The sequence below is a fragment of the Oreochromis aureus genome, linkage group 3 (genome assembly GCF_013358895.1).
Source record: "Oreochromis aureus strain Israel breed Guangdong linkage group 3, ZZ_aureus, whole genome shotgun sequence".
Lineage (NCBI taxonomy): Eukaryota > Metazoa > Chordata > Actinopteri > Cichliformes > Cichlidae > Oreochromis > Oreochromis aureus.
In genome coordinates, this window is record NC_052944.1 from 66,207,763 (window position 1) to 66,226,268 (window position 18,506).

Consider the following 18,506-nt stretch of genomic DNA (forward strand, 5'->3'; position numbering starts at 1 on the left):
TGGAGCTGGGTTTGGAAAACCAGCTGGTTCTTCCTGTAACATCAGCTACATTTACACATCACACAGTGGGGTTTACTGGTGTGAGTCCAGAGAGGGTCCCATCAGTAACATGGTTAACCTGACAGTCACTGGTAAGCTGAGTGTGTGGAGTTAGTGTTGATGAAGCTGTGTGTAAATGGATGAAATGCTGTAGTTTGTCTCTGTGTTGAGGTGGATCAGTGATCCTGCAGAGTCCTGTCCTCCCTGTGATGGAGGGAGATGACGTCACTCTGCTCTGTAAAACAAAGACCACTCCCTCCAACCTCCCAGCTGCTTTCTATAAAGATGGCTCCCTCATCAGGAAGCAGCCTACAGGTCACATGACCATCCAGCATGTTTCCAGGTCTGATGAAGGCCTCTACAAGTGTGACATCAGCGGTCATGGAGAGTCTCCATCCAGCTGGATCACTGTCACAGGTGACACACTCACCTGTCTGTGTTTCTGCAGCTTTCAACATTCACAATGTGACGACAACTTAATGACTGTGTTTGCTTTATTTTAGAGGAACACACCACCACACCTCCACCTACATCCACACCTTCACCTACATCCACCTCTCTTCCTGGTTCCACCTCCATCATTCATCCTCCTTTTTTCTCTGTGTTGCTGTTTTTTGGGTCCATCTGTGTTGTGGTTCTACAGCTGTTACTGGTTCTGTTGGTCAGAAAACCTAAAGGTGAGACGCAGTCCTCTTGACTCTGATCTCACAGCTTGGACCTTCGATTAGGATAATACATTCTACAATCATAATAAAATTAATGTATATTTTATTAATATTTTTGTTAATTTTGGATCATTTTAGAAATTAAATTAAAATCTGGAGAAGATGACATTACACAGACTGCCATCAAAATAGCAAGTCATCAAAAACAGCCAATCAAAAAAAGAGTCTTTCATTTATGAGATCATAGATCTTTCATTAAAAATGTTCGTAAAGGTGTTTTTATTGTGAGGACGTGCTAATATATAAAGCCAACAGTTTGTGCCCCCTGTTATTGCAGCAAAGATGTATATCAGTCTATTTATTGTTTTTCTTGTATTGTTGTGTTTAGAACATGAACTAAAGTCCAAAAAGTTTAAAAGTCTGTTACTAATTCAATGTTCTGTTGTAGATGTGCAATACATAACTTCACAGTTCATACATACTGTAGTAGAAGTATAAAGTATTATATATGCAACATATGTATTTCATTCAAATCAGGCACACCTGCATTTTTTGGTACCTATTTGTCTTTAACAAACAAAAGCTCAGCCTCAGGTCCAGATGTCGGGTGTGTTGAGAACATTAGTAGTGTCACAACAGAGCAATAGCAGCCCTGATTGGACCAGCATGTGTTTAACGTCTTTTTTTCTTGGTACAGGTTATGTTATTCTCTCTATGAAACATTTAAAGAAACAGACTGAATATTGTTTTTAATATAATTAATAATCTTGACTGTTTTATTTAAGTTCTGCACGTAAAACCGCAGCATCGACTTCCTTTTATTGAGTTTCATGTGAAACAGGTGAACGTTGTCACCACACTGTGCTCTGGTTTGGCTAATAACAGTGTTCATGTTGTGAGAACCTTTTATTTTGCTTATGTTTTCTTGATTTCTGCAGGATCTCCCTTGCTTTTCTCACATGGTTCTGTGGGTTTCAAAAAGCTCTCAAATGAAAAACTTGATATGTTAGAGTTTGGGTGTGGCTAACCAACACATGACACTCTTCAGTGCAGAAAACGATGAACATTGAACCACAGGTGCAGACTAAAAAACAGCAGGGGCGTCATTCAGTGGCTGTACGATGCACAGAAAAGCTTCAGTACAGGATATGTGTGTGTTTGAAACTGAAGAGTTTATTTCTGCACTCACTTAGAAACCAGTGAGCAGCAGCTGACATAGTAAATACATGAATTTTTTATTGATAATTTCTTTTAAATTTTCAAAGTAAAAATAAAAAAAAACATCCCAAGTAGCATTTATTGCTTTTCCTGCATATGAAATATCCAAGTGAAGCTTGAAAATGTCTTGAATGAACCAGTGTCTGTTTCAATCTTCTAATAATCCTGGGTGTTACATCAGAGAACCTGCATTATAAATGTAAATAAATACATTTAACCTCTACTAGTTTGTCATTGAATTCATTTATGTTAAAGTTAGGTTTCATGTAGCTCACAAGCCAAATAAGGATTTTCAGAAGTTGGAGATGCTGTGTTACAAATCAGTTCTGTTATAGGACGGCAGTCCTACCAAACTCCAAGGTGATGTAGGACAGTGGGCACACGGCACATAGTTAAAGGTCTTAGGAGTCCAGCACATGGAGAGGTGGAGGTTTCATTTCAGGCACCAACTGAACGAGCAGACACTTCCCTTACTTGTGTAGACCACCAAAACACTCCCTGTAGAAATTACATGACTGAGACTTGGGTGAAATATAATCCTGCCATTGTGTGTGCAGTGAATTACTTCAGAGTTGACTGTGGAAGGAACATATACACTGTTAGCAAGGTCACTTGTAGGCTCACAGTCATCTTGTTGGGCTTCACAGACCATTGAATTGGTCTTCCTGTTTACAGAGACCGGAGGTTGGTAAGATGACCCACTGGAAGCACCTATAAGGTGAAAAATGTTAGAGCATCTGGCCTCATTTAGAGGTGCCGGGCTCTTTATTATAAATTAAAATGCTTAAATACATATTAGTACATAGATGTGTGCTTGTGTCTCATAGTGCTGTATGCATGTCTAACATCTCATTTTAAACTAGAAGAACTGCTGCTGCTCCCATCCTCAGGCACTTCCCCCCTCAGCAGTCTCCACCTTTGCTGCTGTATTTTGCTGTAATGCTCACATTTAGAGGCGATCAAGTCAGACAAAGCAGAGTGCTGCATTACCCAATAAGGAGATGCATCACAGCTACTAATTTAAACAGGGTGTTTCACATTGTATTATATTTATCTCAGTATACTAGCAAAATAGTTTTGGGATAGTCCACATACCATGAAGAGGCCAACTTTGAGTGGGTTTAGAGACTGATGAACTTCTTACAAAGTTCACCAAACAGTGAAAAGTGTATAAGGTTGTTTAGATAAGTAGGATGTCGGTGTCTAACATGTCTTAATAATGAAAATGTATGTCATTCAAAAACATACACTGCATTATGTTCAAATACTAGCTTGCTAGCCAGTTCTCTTAAGCAGTAAAGTCTAAAGTCTCTAAGGTCTCAAGTAAGATTTTTTATTTTATTTTATATTATTTTATTTTTAATACAGTTATGTAATGTTCAATTATGCCCAGAATAGCATCTCTTCGTAGTTATCCACACCAACCACACCACACCACATCCACACTGGCAGAAATTTGTGCCAGTGACCTGGAGTAACCCTCTTTTGAGGCGAAGCCATACCTCTGGGCCAATCACAGTTGTTCTAGGATCAGGCATTCTGCCCTCAGCCAATCAGCACTTTTGTATTTTTTCTTTCCCACTTCCTCATTGAGTTTCTCTGGGGTTTTTTTTTTTTTTTTCAGTCTTCTTGATCAGTGTTTATATCACTGGCAGCACTAGTTGCCTTGTTTTGGGTTTTGCCATTCAAGAAATTCTTTTTTGTCCTAAAGCTGTCCTGAGGAGTTTGGGAAGAAAAGCTACTTTCCATGTTTCTTAGATTACCATGACTTGGATGACTGACAACCTACACAGACATATTTCTCCTAAAGCTTTTGTCTTTGTGTCTTTTGAGTGTTTTTTTTTTTTTTAATTATTGTATGGTGTAAACTAGTCGTTCATTCACAAAGTAAACATTACAAGGAGAACTCCCTCATCCCCAAATCGACTGCTGATCATATTGTGATCAGACTTGCTGGTCCTGTGAGCAACACGAATCTCTGAAAAATATATATTATGAGCTCAGACAGGCCTAAATCTTGATTTTTAAAAAGTAAAAAACAAATAAAACTATAAGATATCCACCGTCAAACAAACAATTTACTTGAGAGTAGTTCTGAAAGTCCTGGATGAAGTAGTAGCATCGGTGAGTGGTTCAAAAGTGCTGAGCATTTTAAATTTTTGAAACCAACTGTTATTTTATACTCTGTGCACAATGGCAGCTAAAACAAACCTGAAATGATCGGAGAGGACAAAGGATTTACTCTGAAGCTCAGCCATCAGTGATTCATTGTTGAACTTCTTTCTCAAACACTAAAGTCAGGCTCCATTTCTTTCTGTATATTTGAGAGTAAAAATAAGTTTGATGGTGAAATGACTCATCACAGTCACGTTCTCACCACAAACTCAAGTTTGATTTGACAGAGGGGTCTTTGTTTTTATCACGCGTTCATTCAAAGAGAGCACAGTGTCAGAGGTCAGGGATTAAAGGTTTGGAGGAGGAGAGTGAGGAAAGGGTCAGGGTTAAGCTTAAAAGTGGCATGGAGACTACTTCAGCTACACAGAGCAGGAACATGTATAAACCTGCAAATGAATTTAGCTTGAATGCTAATGTTAATGTCCCTTAGAGAGGTTTTCCAAGTGATTACTGTCCTTTGAGCGCCTGAATAGGAGCTGAGAGGGAAGTTATCTGTAAAACACAAGAGCATGGTGCCTCACACTTTCTTTGATCATTCTTTTGAAATATATAAAAATGTTACAGTATGTTTTTTTAACTGTTTTTTTTAACTGTTTTGATGGAAATAAGTCACCGTTTCCTCTGGATTCATGATGAAAAGGCAAGACAGTTATACTGAGTAAACATTTACACAGAAGGACTGTTGCTTATGAGAATGTCTTTGTAGTGCATGTAGGTTCTCATCCATGCCATCATTCAAATCTCAGTGTCAATGACCTGGAGTAACCCTCTTTTGAGGTGAGGCCATACCTCTCAGCCAATCAGAGTGTGAATCGGAAACCCAGCCTCCACTTCCTCATTCACGTTCTCTGGCTCTTTTTTCATTCAGTGTTTTATGCCTTGGCTTTATTTATTTTGGTTGTCTGGTTTCTTTATCTCTTGTGCACTAACTAAAATGACCCTTGTTCTGATATAAAAATATATCTACTGCACTCTGATATTATTATTATTAGATTAGTGCAAATATATATATATTTGCACTAATCTAATAATAATAATAATAATGATAATATTAAACTTGCAATGACACAGATATGAATTCAAATTAAATTCAGACACTTTATGAGCACAAAAACAGAAAAGAAAAGTTGGAGATTGATTTTCTTTAATTTATAGGCTTTATTATATAGGTTTTATATAACAACAATAACAGTCATATCAAGGCATGTGATTTTTGTGGTATAAAAACACTTGTGGAGTAAAAACAGGGACGTGAAGGGGGAGAGCTTGGGTAGAAATAGCATCAACAGATCAGAAAGTTTCTGATAATAGAACCAGGAGGCTCATGAGTACAGAAAAAAATCCCAGTCATCTTCATCATTGCTAAGATTACATTCAAAGTGGACATTTGCAGGAGAGGGAATGGGAATATACTGGGCCAAAGATGTTGAATATGGAGCTGCCAGACAGGAGGAAAAGACCTCAGAGAAGATTCATGGATGTGGTGAAGGAGGATGTGCAGAGGGGTGGTGTTCCAGAGGAGGATGCTGGAGACAGAGTGAGATGGAGGTAGATGATCCGCTGTGGTGAACGGGAGCAGCTTAAAGAAGAAGGAGATGTTGATGTGCTCTTTAACAGTACAGGTAGTGCTTAGAATACATAAATAAATAATAGCTTCATACAATAAACTTTGAATACTCTGAATTTAAACTATTTAAAATGTAAGTACAGCCTCTCAGCATTCTTTTTCAAATATGAGGATTTCCAGCTGGTGTTCATGAAGCTCATTGAGTAGACAGTGAAGAGCACTTTGGACCATTTTTCAGATATTTTACAAATAATGCTGTTATGGAATGTTCAAACTTTAAACCTGAAAATGTTCGCTGGACAGATCATTGATGTTTTGCACCAAAGAAAAAAGAAAAGTTAAGCAATTATTTAAAATTTCTTTTGGGATGAATAAATCTTTAGTTTAAGTTCTTTAGCGTGCCTTAAAGGACAGGTTGAAGTCTTTCACAAAGATGCTGAACACCAAATACACAATGTGATGGATAATTTCAGTCAACACTGAGAGGTTGAAACACCATTAAGGTGTAAAAACCTCTCAGGCATTTCAAACATGCTACAATTTATTCATCATTTCTCTGTTGCTGTCTTCTGTACATCAAAAAAACAACAAGAGCAGTACCAAGAAGCAAAGCAGAAACTGACAGACCAACTTTCAGTCCAACAGATCCATCCTTCTTCCCTCCATCCTTCTTCCCTCCATCCTTCTTCCCTCCATCCTTCTCCCCTTCATCCTCCTTCCCTCCATCCTCTGTGTGTCCTCCTGTCTGACCTGCAGGTGAGAAACAGGTGTGAGGTGTCAGCTGTCAGGTAGGTGATGAGTGAAGAACAGAACAGAATCCATTTCCTCTTCAAACTGCTGTCAGACATTATCTACTGCACTCTGATCACATCACTCAGACCAGCTGCTTTCTACAAAGTCTCATCAACAACATCTTTAGAAACAAACATCAACAACCAGGAAGCAGCTTCACCTCTGATCACACACACACTCAACTCTACTCACTCACCTGGAGGATCAACAACACTCAGAGTGATGATGCTGATGGGGTGAGTCTTCAGATGAGCTCTCTTCCTGCGGCTTGTTCTTCTCTGAACAACACGACATTCGTATGTTCCAGTGTCATTTATCGTCACATTCTTCAGAATGAAAGAAACGTCTCCATCCTTCATCTGTCTGTCCTGCAGATCCACCCGGTTCTTAAAAGATGGATGCTGGTCCTCAGGATCAAACTGCCCATCCCGGTAGGAAAGGACATAATCATCTTCCAGGTCAGCTCTGCTCCACTCTACAACTATGATGGGAATGTCCTTGTCTGGAGCTCGACATGGCAGAGTGACATTCCCTCCAGACTCAGCTGGGATGACTTTCTGGTCTGAAAGAGGGAACACCACACAAGCAGAGAGGTTAAAGGGATCAAGTGTTCACTTCTACAGCAGAAAATCACAGCGAGGATCAGAGAGAGAGAGCACTAGTCTCTGGTTTATAGTGGTTGAATCCTTTAAACCTGACCATCAGACCTGATGCTGACCAAAATCTCATATACTAAGTACAGAACACAAATGAATGAAACTGAGCTCCAAAATAGCTCCTAAAGTCTGCAGTAAAACTAATGTAAAAAATACATATTTCAGGCCAAACGAAGTAGCTTCATGAACCTTAATGAGGACTTTTTTTTAGTATGCACTCTAGATATAAGAGTGTGTAAAAACAATACAGACAGGAAAGTGTTACAAAGTTTCCTGCCTTTAAACACCTTTGTGAAAATGTCTTAGAAATATATATTTTTTAAAAAAGGTATTACCTGTTGCGCGTGAAAAGAGTTGATAAGCACACAGCAGGAAAATCCACACTTGAAATGATCTTCGAGTCATTGTGTGAATGGATTAAAAGCCTCTTGAGGAGTCTTTGTAATGCTGATGCAAGGAGGTAGAAGTGAGAGTGCGACTCTATGTTTTGATACTGTAACGTTATTAAAGTTCACACACGCTGATCATCAGACGATGTGCTGATTGGTCAAGCCCCATTTGCCGGAAGCTGCTGATGTTAGTGGGGCGTGACTTTCCTTTTTTGTACGTGTGGTGTGTTTGTGTGTGATACAATCTGGGTCCCGGGTTGCATCACACACGTTCACGTTTTATCGCCTGTCTGGACGTCGAGTAAACACCGGCGGTGCACGCGCGGAAATAGCGGAAGTAGGAAACTGATGAAGAGTGCGGCTAGGCTAAAGAATACAACCACTCCACACCAATGACTGTGGAAAACACACACACCAGATCACAGGTAAACTCGAAGGACTGGAGCTGCTGATCGCTGATCGAACAACTTTATCGTGAGCTGCAGTGGTTTAGTAGAAACCTGCTAATCCCAGACACCACCGTAGAGCTAACAGACAGGGCTAGCTACCGACAGGACAGTAGTTTAGAGGAGTTGGTTATGCTACCGTCTATCCTCGACACAGCGAGGAGTGTATCAGCCGCTGGATCGTAGCCAAACATGGATCCCAAGGCTCTGGTAGTTGTAATGGTCAGTACCACCAGTTGCTAATGCTATCACTGAGTCGTTGAATCAGCACGCAGCCGTCATAAACAATCAGCTTCTAAGCATGACTTGGACCAGGTGTCATCAGTGACGGTGAAGGGCCAGTACTGGACCAGACACAGTTTGATAGATAGATTTGACAACTTTTTAATTATCAAATACGTGACGCTCTGGCGTGCCAGGAGATCAATGCACAGACAGCTGGGTACAGTGCAAATATGCACTGAATGTTCATATTCTTATAACGACAATGCAGGAAATGTTGGTATTAAGTAAAATCGATACCTCATTTAAAACACCAAAGAAATTTACAGTGGACAGAGAGATCACATGTTCATTTCCTTTGAAAAAAATAAGCTAAAATAAAAATAATGTAAATACAGGGTTCAATTACCCAGGTTATTATGCTATGCAGACCAAACGGCACCTTATTTTTTATGACTCAGGTATTACTCTCACATCTGGTGTGAGGGACACGAGCACTCCTCTGATACAATTGCGGTCAAATCAGATTTGGTGTACTCAAGAGTGCCGCCTGTTGGTCAGAAAGTGACATTGCATGTAACGGGACGGGAGGGACATTGAAGGTAGAATAACAAGGAACCAATTTTGCTCATTATACGGGATGTCCCGGCTTAAACAGGACAGTTGGCAACTCTAACAGACAGTGACAGGATCCACAGGGATGCAGAAAATATGATTCCAAGGCTCAGGTGCAGCCACATGGCCTGCTGCTGGTTTATTATGTGAAATGAGGAGCTGCACAGTAGTTTAGATTGTCAGATCAATGTTTTCAAAGTGGAAAAAAGTAGTTGGAAAGATTTTTTTTAGCAAATAATTTTACATCACATTACCACAGGGGTGGAAAAGCGCTGACAGTCAAAAGCATTAGGAAGAGAGAAAAAAACACATGAGATCATCAGCAGAAAAGTTCAGTTTCTTAATTCAAACTGAAAATCTTTTAAAATCAATAATGAAATGATGGAGCTGACCAGTTTAAATGAAAATGATGTAAATAAACAAGTCTGACTCCATCAGTACATTCATTCATGCAGACTGTGTGAACATGTGGATCTTTAGTGTGTTGAATTAGCAACAGGAAAACATGGAAGAGCTGAGTTTGTGTCTCACAAACTCAGCTCTTAGAGATTTTTCCTTTGTTATAAGCCTGGTGTAAAAAAACTGTGATGCGTTCACTGACATGTCCTCATGCTTTGCTGTATATAAAGAGAACAGAGAGGCTCTGCTTTGTGCTGATATTCTCCTCCTGTGTGTTTGTGTGTGCAGAGTTTCTACCAGAGCCAAATGTCATCTACTCCTCACTGAAGTCGTCCACCAGTCCAACCACTGGAATCCAGCTGCTGCTCTCTAACTGGTCCACACAGCAGCTCAGACCTGACACATTCACTGTAAACACACTGGTTTATATTCTGTTTGTTCTCCTCATGAAGTTAAATACAAGCAGAGCTGAGAGTCGTCTGCTTATCAAACAACTACACATCTTATAGGAACAGGTTTTATGGACAGAAATCTAAAATCTGTGAATCTGAAGCTCAGGAACAGATTTTCCTGCATCTACAGGATGGATCACAAATCACAGTAAAATATGATTTTTAACCTTCATGACTGAAGTGTTCAGCCGCAAGTTTCCATAAAGAGTAAAGTAAAAAGTGTGACTCAAATTCGTAAAGTGTCTCAGAGCAGACACCATGTTTAAGAAAATCTTTAATGTGCTCATTTAAAGTTTAGAAAAGAATTAAGTACTTTTAATGAATGCGATGTTTGCCTGTAAGCTCTTAAAACTGTCTGTTTCACTGTGTAATTTAATAAACAAAGAAATTAACATGATTTAAGACCTAAATATTAAAGTATTACTTGTGAAGCAGCAGTACAGGTCATTTGTAATCATGTGTTCATGTGGATTTGTTACTCAGATTAGTATCATACAAATTCACCTTTCAAGGTCAAACTTATTTTAATGAATGCAAATCATTTTTTGATGTAAAGGAAATTCTTTGCAGCACTAATAAACTTCCTTTATGTACAATGTGTTTGATTTTCTCACATGAACTCCTGTGATGCATTCCTCATAACAAAACTGACATTAAACACATCAAAGGCACCTCAGTTTTAACATTCATTATTTTATTATTATTAATCTCACACTGGTCTTGAACTATAAGGCACTATTGTGACATGTGGACAGTAGACTAAACCATAACTGTTCTCCTGCTTCTGTTTCTCCAGTATGTAGCCCACTGCACATGCTCATTAGTGTTTGTCTTCACTGAATTTTAAATCATGATGTCACATAAAAACACATCACACTTTCACAAACATCCATGGAATTCATAACACTGTAATAAGTCTAGTTTAAATAGTATTTTTTTAAAGCCTATTCTTTAATCAGAAGCTGATTTAGCAAAAAAAGTGAGTTCTGGATTTAGTTTCAAGTTAGTGCACTGAAGCTCATCTTCTCTTAACCTTCAGACCAATTGTTAATGGAATAAACTGTTCTCTTGCTGCCCTCTACTGGCACTGGAGTGCTACAACACTCTCCAACTCTGAGTCTGCGCCACTGAAAGTGTAAAAACTCCACTTTATGAATGTGCAGCAGCTGTTTCACATCTGATATGGAGGAAACTTCATACTAACAAATACAAGCTTCATAAAATGTCTTCTGTAAATACTTTTTACAGGTTTGTTCACACCTGATGTTCACAGCTGGTCTCACATCAAGTCCAACCCGCTCAGGGACATCACACAGGATCAGGAGTGCTCAGCTATTTACAATAAAAGCCTGTTACACATGATTTTTACAGACACTGAATGCAACTTAATGCAACACATAAAAGCAGAAACGTGTTCAGATTTTTGATCTATCTATGGTAATGTTCATTGTTAGCCACTTTATTAGGTACACTTTGCTAGTACTGAGTTGGACTCCCTTTTGCTTTCAGAACTGCCGACCAATGATCAGTCCAACATCAAAATATAGTAGAAAGATAGTCTCTAAAAATAAGAAATTATTAAACAGAAAAGTACTAAACAAGGTCAGTTTACCAGTTGCTGCCCTCTATTGTCCATGAGTCAGAGGGCAGCAAAATACAGAAAAAGAAAAACAACAAAACTCTACAGCCCTCTTCTAGATACAAAGAAACCTTAATGTAATATAACTGCATCACTCTACTATGTTATTTGACTGAACGCACAAATATAAACAGTATTTCTGGAATATTAACTTATTTACATAGACAGTAACAATTTAAGAGACGGTGTATACAACAAATACAACTCTAAGCAGCTGTTCTACACTTTAGACCTGACCTGCACTGCTGTGGAAGAACAGCTATTGGACAATAAATAACAAAAAAACAAAAAAGCCAGAGAGATAGCTCAACATAAAACCAATCCACCTTTACTGAAGGCATTTACAGCAGAATCTGGAAAGTTGGACCAGCAGCGGGAGATTGCAGAAACAGGTTGGTATGAACCTCCGTTCTGTGGATTACATTTTCTGTAAATCATGAAACTAGCAACAACAACAAGAAGTGCAGCAGAAACTGAGAGACCAGTGATCAGTCCAACAGATCCATCCTCCTTCCCTCCATCCTCTGTGTCTCCTCCTGTCTGACCTGCAGGTGAGAAACAGGTGTGAGGTGTCAGCTGTCAGGTAGGTGATGAGTGAAGAACAGAACAGAATCCATTTCCTCTTCAAACTGCTGTCAGACATTATCTACTGCACTCTGATCACATCACTCAGACCAGCTGCTTTCTACAAAGTCTCATCAACAACATCTTTAGAAACAAACATCAACAACCAGGAAGCAGCTTCACCTCTGATCACACACACACTCAACTCTACTCACTCACCTGGAGGATCAACAACACTCAGGTAGATGATGTTTGTTATGGCCCTGGCCATAATCTGTTTTGGTGGCTGTTTCTTTGTCTGTGTCTTTAAGTCTTTGCAGGTCCCTGATTGGATGAGCTGACGGCTGCTGATTGGTCCCCTGATCATGTGGTCGCATTCAAAATCCCTCTCCAGCAGTTTTCCGGGGGCAGCCACTGACAGCAGCAGCAGACCTGACCCTGGCCTCCAAAACCTGTGACATTTGTGACTTTCTGAGTTCTGTATATAGTGTGTACATTAGTTTTCATTGTAAATAGCACTGGACCAGAAGGGGTTAGCTGCCTTATTGTTTTTCCTTGCACTGTTTTCTCCTGTTTATCTCAGTTAGGGAGTTAGGTGTAGCGCTTGTCTTTTGTTTGGTTTTTGATTTCACATAGGGTTTTAGATAGCACCTCCTCCTGACTTAGCTTGTTTTGTTTGTTATTTTGGCCTTTGTTCACCCAGGAGCTTCATTTTTCAGTGTAGAAAAATAAACCACCGTTCACTAAGAAATTGGTTTTCCCTCTGTGTATGGTTTTGGGGACCAGGGCGGGGCAATCTTTTCAACTCTTATGTTGCGCTCCTGTACCCCTAGACTGGGGCGTAAAAATGTTGATTAGAATCATAGGTCCTTCCACTCCCTGGACAACAAGGCACTCGTATGTTCCAGCATCATTAATCGTCACATTCTTCAGAATCAGAGACACGTCTCCATCCTTCATCTTTCTGTCCTGCAGATCCACCCGGTTCTTAAAAGATGGATGCTGGTCATCTGGATCAAACTGCTCATCCCTGTAAGTAAGGACATATTCATCTTCCAGGTCAGCTCTGCTCCACTTTACATCAATGATGGGGATGTCCTTGTCTGGAGCTCGACATGGCAGAGGGACATTGTGTCCAGACTCAGCTGTGGTGCTTCTCTGGTCTGAAAGAGGAAACAACACAGAGCAGAGAGTTTAAAGGTCAAAGTACAACTGTTCATGTCTACAGCAGCTAATCCGAGTGAGGATCAGAGTCACTGCTCTCTGATTTATGGTGGTTTAATCCCTCTGTAGTTACCACAGCTCTACACATCACGCTTGTTCTAGAAAATCAGTATCTGCAGGATCATGTTTAAATAATCTGCTAAAGGTCCAATGCCTTCTCTCCAAGACATATTCATATCTCCACACTTATGTCATCTGAATCTTTCCAGTCTTCATCCTCTTCATTGCTACCCTCATTTCCTCCTGACTAATCCTCTGCACTTCTGATTCATTAACTGTCCCCCTCCCTCCATCTCACAACCTTGCAGAGGTTACATCTCTATCAGTGGCGACATAGTACACCTTTTACATCCTTCTCACTGCTAGAAGGCCTGATTCAGGACAGAAGAGAGCTGCTATTATTATTAGAGGTTAATCTGCATTAAAATAATGTAAAGTCTTTAAAGTGATGGACAGAGTGGCTGATACTTTACGTGTGCGTTCAGGTTTTAGACTTCGAAAGTGTTTAATGCCTGGTTTTACTGATTGACTACTTTGTAAGTGGACAGCCTCTTTGACTTACTGCAAAATAATTCATGCACGTGTCTTTGCATTTTAATCCAACAACATTTGATTCTCAAGTATTTGAATTAAACGTTTATCTGGTCTTACTTTTTCCATTTATGAACTTTCTTATGTGCCTTGTGTACCTCACTGCAGGCTTCACATGTGATGTTTGGACACTTGATCCATAGTTTATAGGAAGGAGTGGCGACCTCTGGGTACTGGATGTCTCCATTTTGATTTTTGGGCTGTGCTTTGTTCTGTAGTCTCTCCTTCCTTATCCATCACACAGCTTCATTTCTTAAAGTTATTTTTGCTTTCTACACACTCTGTCACTCTGTCAAACACATAGTCTTTATTTAATTATGTTTTGTAAATAAACTATCCTTATTTCATAATTTATGAACCAGGCTGTGGCGATGAACAGCACCAAAGTGACTTCGTACCTTTAAGAACAGTGTTTTTCCCTGCTGCAGATGAGAAGAGCGGATAAACACACGTCAGGAAAATCCACATTAAAACTGATTTATGATTCATTGTGTGGATGAAATAAAATCCTCTTTATCATATGAAATGTCTTTTGTATTCCATGATGATGTCGTATTGGACTCCAGTGGTGCTAACGCCCAGAGCAGCCGGTGCTGGTGGTGGTACGTTTTGTTGACCACACGACTCCAGAAATGTGTAATTTTATATGTTTTAAGAGTTTCATCAGAGCTTTGAAGAGTTTATCCTTTTCAGTCATCTGCTGATCTGCTGTGGGTCTTATTGGTGAAGCCCCCAGTGGGTGTCATGTTGCATTTCTGACCCTTGTGAGTATGTGCACGTCTGACCCATCTGGCAGCTATTATTGGTATTGGCTCAGCGTGTACTGGGAACCCAATATGTTCTACTCATGTGGGGAAAGCACATCTTCCACTTCCTTCCTTCCACAGCCCAGGACACGAACAGCCGGACCGCGATCTGGATGCGGATGCAGATCGTTTCTTTTTCACTTGAAGCAACTTTTCTCGTATTTACGGTAGAGTGATTCTAATTTTTTTTTCAGAATTTTTTTCTTTGGTTTTACGATAGCCGATGAACATGACACAAAAGCCCAAAGGAAACAGACCAATCCCGTGCACTGTAACTATGATGTTACTCAGCCAGTCATATTATTTATCCAGAGTGCGTGTGAAAACCGAAAGCCCAGTTTGTTAAAGCTGAGATGAGGTTAAATATGAAATGTAGGCTAGTTAAGGAAAAAGAGAAACAGAAGCTCAATCTCCATTTTTTTCATTTATTATTATTTTTATAAGAAACCACAACTTCTTCAAAAGCTCCTTTTTTAAATTTTATGAATGGAAACCTCATCTTACTTAAATGAAAGAATGACAGATGTTTATTATTTTTTTTATTATTACAGTACCTTTATGTTAATTGTAAATAAAATGTTGTGGTTGTTGTTCCTGTAGCTTAAAACTCATGCCAAACATATTACCATCAGTTTGTACATCTAAACATATCTATGTTATCAAATTAAATTAGGAATAATTAATTCATTAAAATTGTCTACACACACACACACACACACACACACACACACACACACACACACACACACACACACACACACACACACACACAAATATTTTATAAATACCAGCATGTCTCTAATGGCGTGTCTCTAATGTTGTTAACTACTTTTGGAGTTAGTTAACTAAATAACTGATGTCAGTCGCCTAATTAGTTTTTTGGATTTTCAAAAGGTTTGATACACCTATCCATAATTTGAGGGGTTTTTTTTTTTAATGTAAGAAGTTGTTTATTGAGCCACTCCAGATCTAATAATTCTGTCTTGTGCTTCATCACCCATATTTGAGATTAAGAGTGGAATTCATCGGGCCAAGTTCCCAACCTTATATTAACCCATTGGTGATTAAAAGGTAATAAAAGTAACATAGTTAACTGATAATGCCACCTCATTTTCTTTTATTTTTTTAGCAAATAAAGATGAACTGTCCCAAGCTTTCTGTCATTTTAGAACTTTTTAAAGTTTCTGGGTTAAACATCAGTTTAAATAAATGTAAAAATTTTATTTTTAAATGCACTGCTCAGTGTGAGCCATGGCCTGTTGTCTAATAATACTTTTTATTTTCAATACACTTTGTTGCTAATCTTTTGCACCAATTTACATTTCATTTTAATGCTGGATGTTTGTTTGCTGTAGGGGAAAAAAAAGTGTGTTGTAGCTGCTTTTAGTTCCCTCATTTCTGCAGCATCTGTTTGGGACCTACACGGTGGCCCTGAGAGGTGAAATGCACTGCAACGTAAGAAAACATAAGCAAATAGAAAAAAAAAATGCTGCATAAACACACGAGTGAAGTGATTTAGGGGAGACAATAACGTGGTGGAACAGCTGTGCAAGTGACAAAAACCGAAACATGTGAAGGAGCAGAGAGGCTCACTGAAAAGAAGCCGGGGATTTGTTTGTGTTGTGAGGGAGAAATAGATGCAGATAATGTGTTTTCTAAATACGAGATTCATTTGTTTGTTGACCTTTTGCTTTTCTCAGCTTGCAGTGGATTTGGCCTCTCAGGGCCACCATAGTTAAATGCTTTAATCTAATTTAAACATCACAGCACAGTGATTTATCTCTGGACCAGGTACTTCTACTACTGGACGTCTAACCATAAGTTATGAATATTAGATACACAAAAATGAATAGTAAAAGCTTCCTATATTTCAAGCGAATGACATTTTAGTTTGTGTGTAAAGTACATGTGAGTTGTTCTGAAAATAAAACTGTGCTGTGAAATAGTTTTGAATTTCTAACCTCACATATCTGTAGTTATAAATTGTGATTCATGTTAAGAAATTTGGAATCTAAGAAGAAATGAGAAGGAATAATGTGATAATCTCAAACAGTTTGTTCCTTGTGCATCAGAAAGATTTTCTTAGATAGTTTGTTGTTATTTGCATTTTTGTTTTCAGAGGTAACACAGTGCAGGTGTCTGCATTTCTAAAGGGAGTTCTCTGAACGCAGCATCATTTTCCACCGGTGCCGATTCATCAGAAAGTCGTCCTTCACGTCATTACAAGCAAAAACAAGTCAAAGTAATCAGCAACTATTAAAATATAAAAAATATATAATTGAAATATAAAATTAAATGTCTCTTGATTTGCTGGTTCAGGGGATCCAGCGACTGGGCAGTGAAAATGCTAAAGGTAAATTTATCACAAAGTTCCGTGTCTTGTTTAATGACGAGCGATGTGCCAACATCTTATGAAGCGCTGGTGGGCACTCTGACGGCCACTAGGAAGAAGGTGATTGACTTCCAGGGGGAGCTGCCTCTGCAAAGTGTCCACAACAACGTTGACATCATCCTGCTCCAAGAATGAGAAGCCGGTGCTGGGATAGGACAGCCTTCTAGCAGCTCTGGGTCTTTCCTTCACAACACTAAGTTTTAGAATTGAACTCCAATCACCAATCGGATTTGACTTAACACCGACAGACTCAGCTGGCATTTCTGCATAGGATTTTTTTGCTTTTTGCTTTCAGTGTGACAAATTAAGTATTTTATGCTTTAGTCAAAGGAGTTTGCAAAGAAAAGCGTCTGGACTTCTTTAAGTTGCTTGAAGACGTTTCACCTCTCATCCGAGAAGCTTCTTCAGTTCTAAGGTCAAATGACCGAGAGTCCCAGATTTAAACCCAGTGGGAGTTTCCCCCCAAAGAGGGACAAAGGACCCCCTGATGATCCTCTAATCACATGAGCCAAGGTGTGAAAGTGGGTGTGGGACCTAATCAGTCAGGGTTTCGGGTGAGCTCATTGTGAAACCTGGCCCCACCTTGTCATGTGAATTCCTGAGGTCAGATGGCCCAGGATGTGAGTGGGCGTTAAGGCGTCTGGGGAGGGAACTCAAAACTGGATTATAGATGGCAGACAGTTGGTGTCGTAAACCACCGCCTCTGTTCAAAGATGGTCGCTCACAGTGGACAAAGATGGCCTCTTTCACTCCTCTTTCAAACCATCTGTCCTCTCTGTCCAATATGATTGGACAGAGAGGACAGATGGTTTAGTGATTTTGACCACAGATCAGAAATATAATACTTTTTGCTAATGCATTCACTTGCCTCTACAGTTTATTATCATGACCCTAGATGACCCACAGGGCAGCATGCTCACTAGATTTAGCAGCTTTAGCAAACTACTGTACACTTTCCATTTGCTCTCTCTAATTGATTGTGATGTATATCAACTTGCACTAGGCTAATCCTCCCTTTGGTAGTGGGAGTTACGACCTCATGACTTGGTGAGTGCTTCTGCTTTAAAATTTTGTGCAGCTCTGTGACAAAGGGTAGCGTGTGCTCTCCAACTGTGCCACCAAACAGCCTGATCAGGGCTTTGGAAATTCAAGAACACCTCCATGAGACAAATGAACTAAATGACAGCTCAAGTGCATTTAAAAAACAAAAAGACTTTTTTTTGTTTAGTGTATAATTACAGGCTGATTGGTGTCAAATGCTAAAGGTGACTCAGGACCAAAACAAAGCAACCATTCAAAAAAAAAAGAAAACTCTAACTTACAGCCTTACCACACTGAGCACACCTAAACTTGTTTGATCCTAAAAGCTAAGCTGGGTCAGGACTGGTTAGCACTTGGATGGGAGACTGCCTGGGAATACCGTGTGTTGTAAGCTTGGGGTTATTGTAGAGCATGTTGCCTACTAACATGAAGGATATATGTATATGAGCAATGCTCAACTTCACTTTCAGGACAACCTGAACACAAAAAGAATCATTTTACTTTCATTGGGTAACATGGCACACTGCACTTTCCATGTGAGTCAGTGTCACATGATCCACAGCCACAAAGACAATAGGGCCATGCTGAAATCATGGGATCAGCACCTAAATGTG

General features: G+C 39.5%; 1 protein-coding gene, 1 long non-coding RNA gene and 1 pseudogene across 2 annotated transcripts; 2 read left to right on the forward strand and 1 right to left on the reverse strand.

Moving 5' to 3' along the window:
- Window positions 1-5,224: 5,224 nt before the first annotated feature.
- On the reverse strand, window positions 5,225-7,627 carry LOC116335105. Its single transcript, XM_039607897.1, has 4 exons — window positions 7,448-7,627; window positions 6,653-7,018; window positions 6,265-6,414; window positions 5,225-5,676 (listed from the first exon to the last, which is right to left on the reverse strand). Exons 1-4 carry the CDS (start codon window positions 7,515-7,517, stop codon window positions 5,570-5,572), a joined length of 693 nt encoding a protein of 230 aa, XP_039463831.1. The 5' UTR covers window positions 7,518-7,627; the 3' UTR covers window positions 5,225-5,569.
- Window positions 7,628-7,742: 115 nt separating this feature from the next.
- LOC120437352 lies at window positions 7,743-10,306 on the forward strand. The gene is made up of 2 exons (XR_005611051.1): window positions 7,743-7,926; window positions 9,472-10,306. It is a non-coding gene; the product is annotated as an uncharacterized LOC120437352 (long non-coding RNA).
- A 6,448-nt stretch (window positions 10,307-16,754) lies between these two features.
- Window positions 16,755-16,986, forward strand: LOC116326023 (annotated as a pseudogene).
- Window positions 16,987-18,506: the final 1,520 nt, after the last annotated feature.

Coding starts and splice junctions, on each gene's coding strand:
- LOC116335105 (XM_039607897.1), bottom strand. CDS start 7,517: ATGACTCGAAGATCATTTCAAGTGTGGATTTTCCTGCTGTGTGCTTAT. Junction 7,019..7,447: donor ACTCTTTTCACGCGCAACAG/GTAATACCTTTT, acceptor TCCCTCTTTCAG/ACCAGAAAGTCATCCCAGCT. Junction 6,415..6,652: donor GAGTGTTGTTGATCCTCCAG/GTGAGTGAGTAG, acceptor TCTCACCTGCAG/GTCAGACAGGAGGACACACA.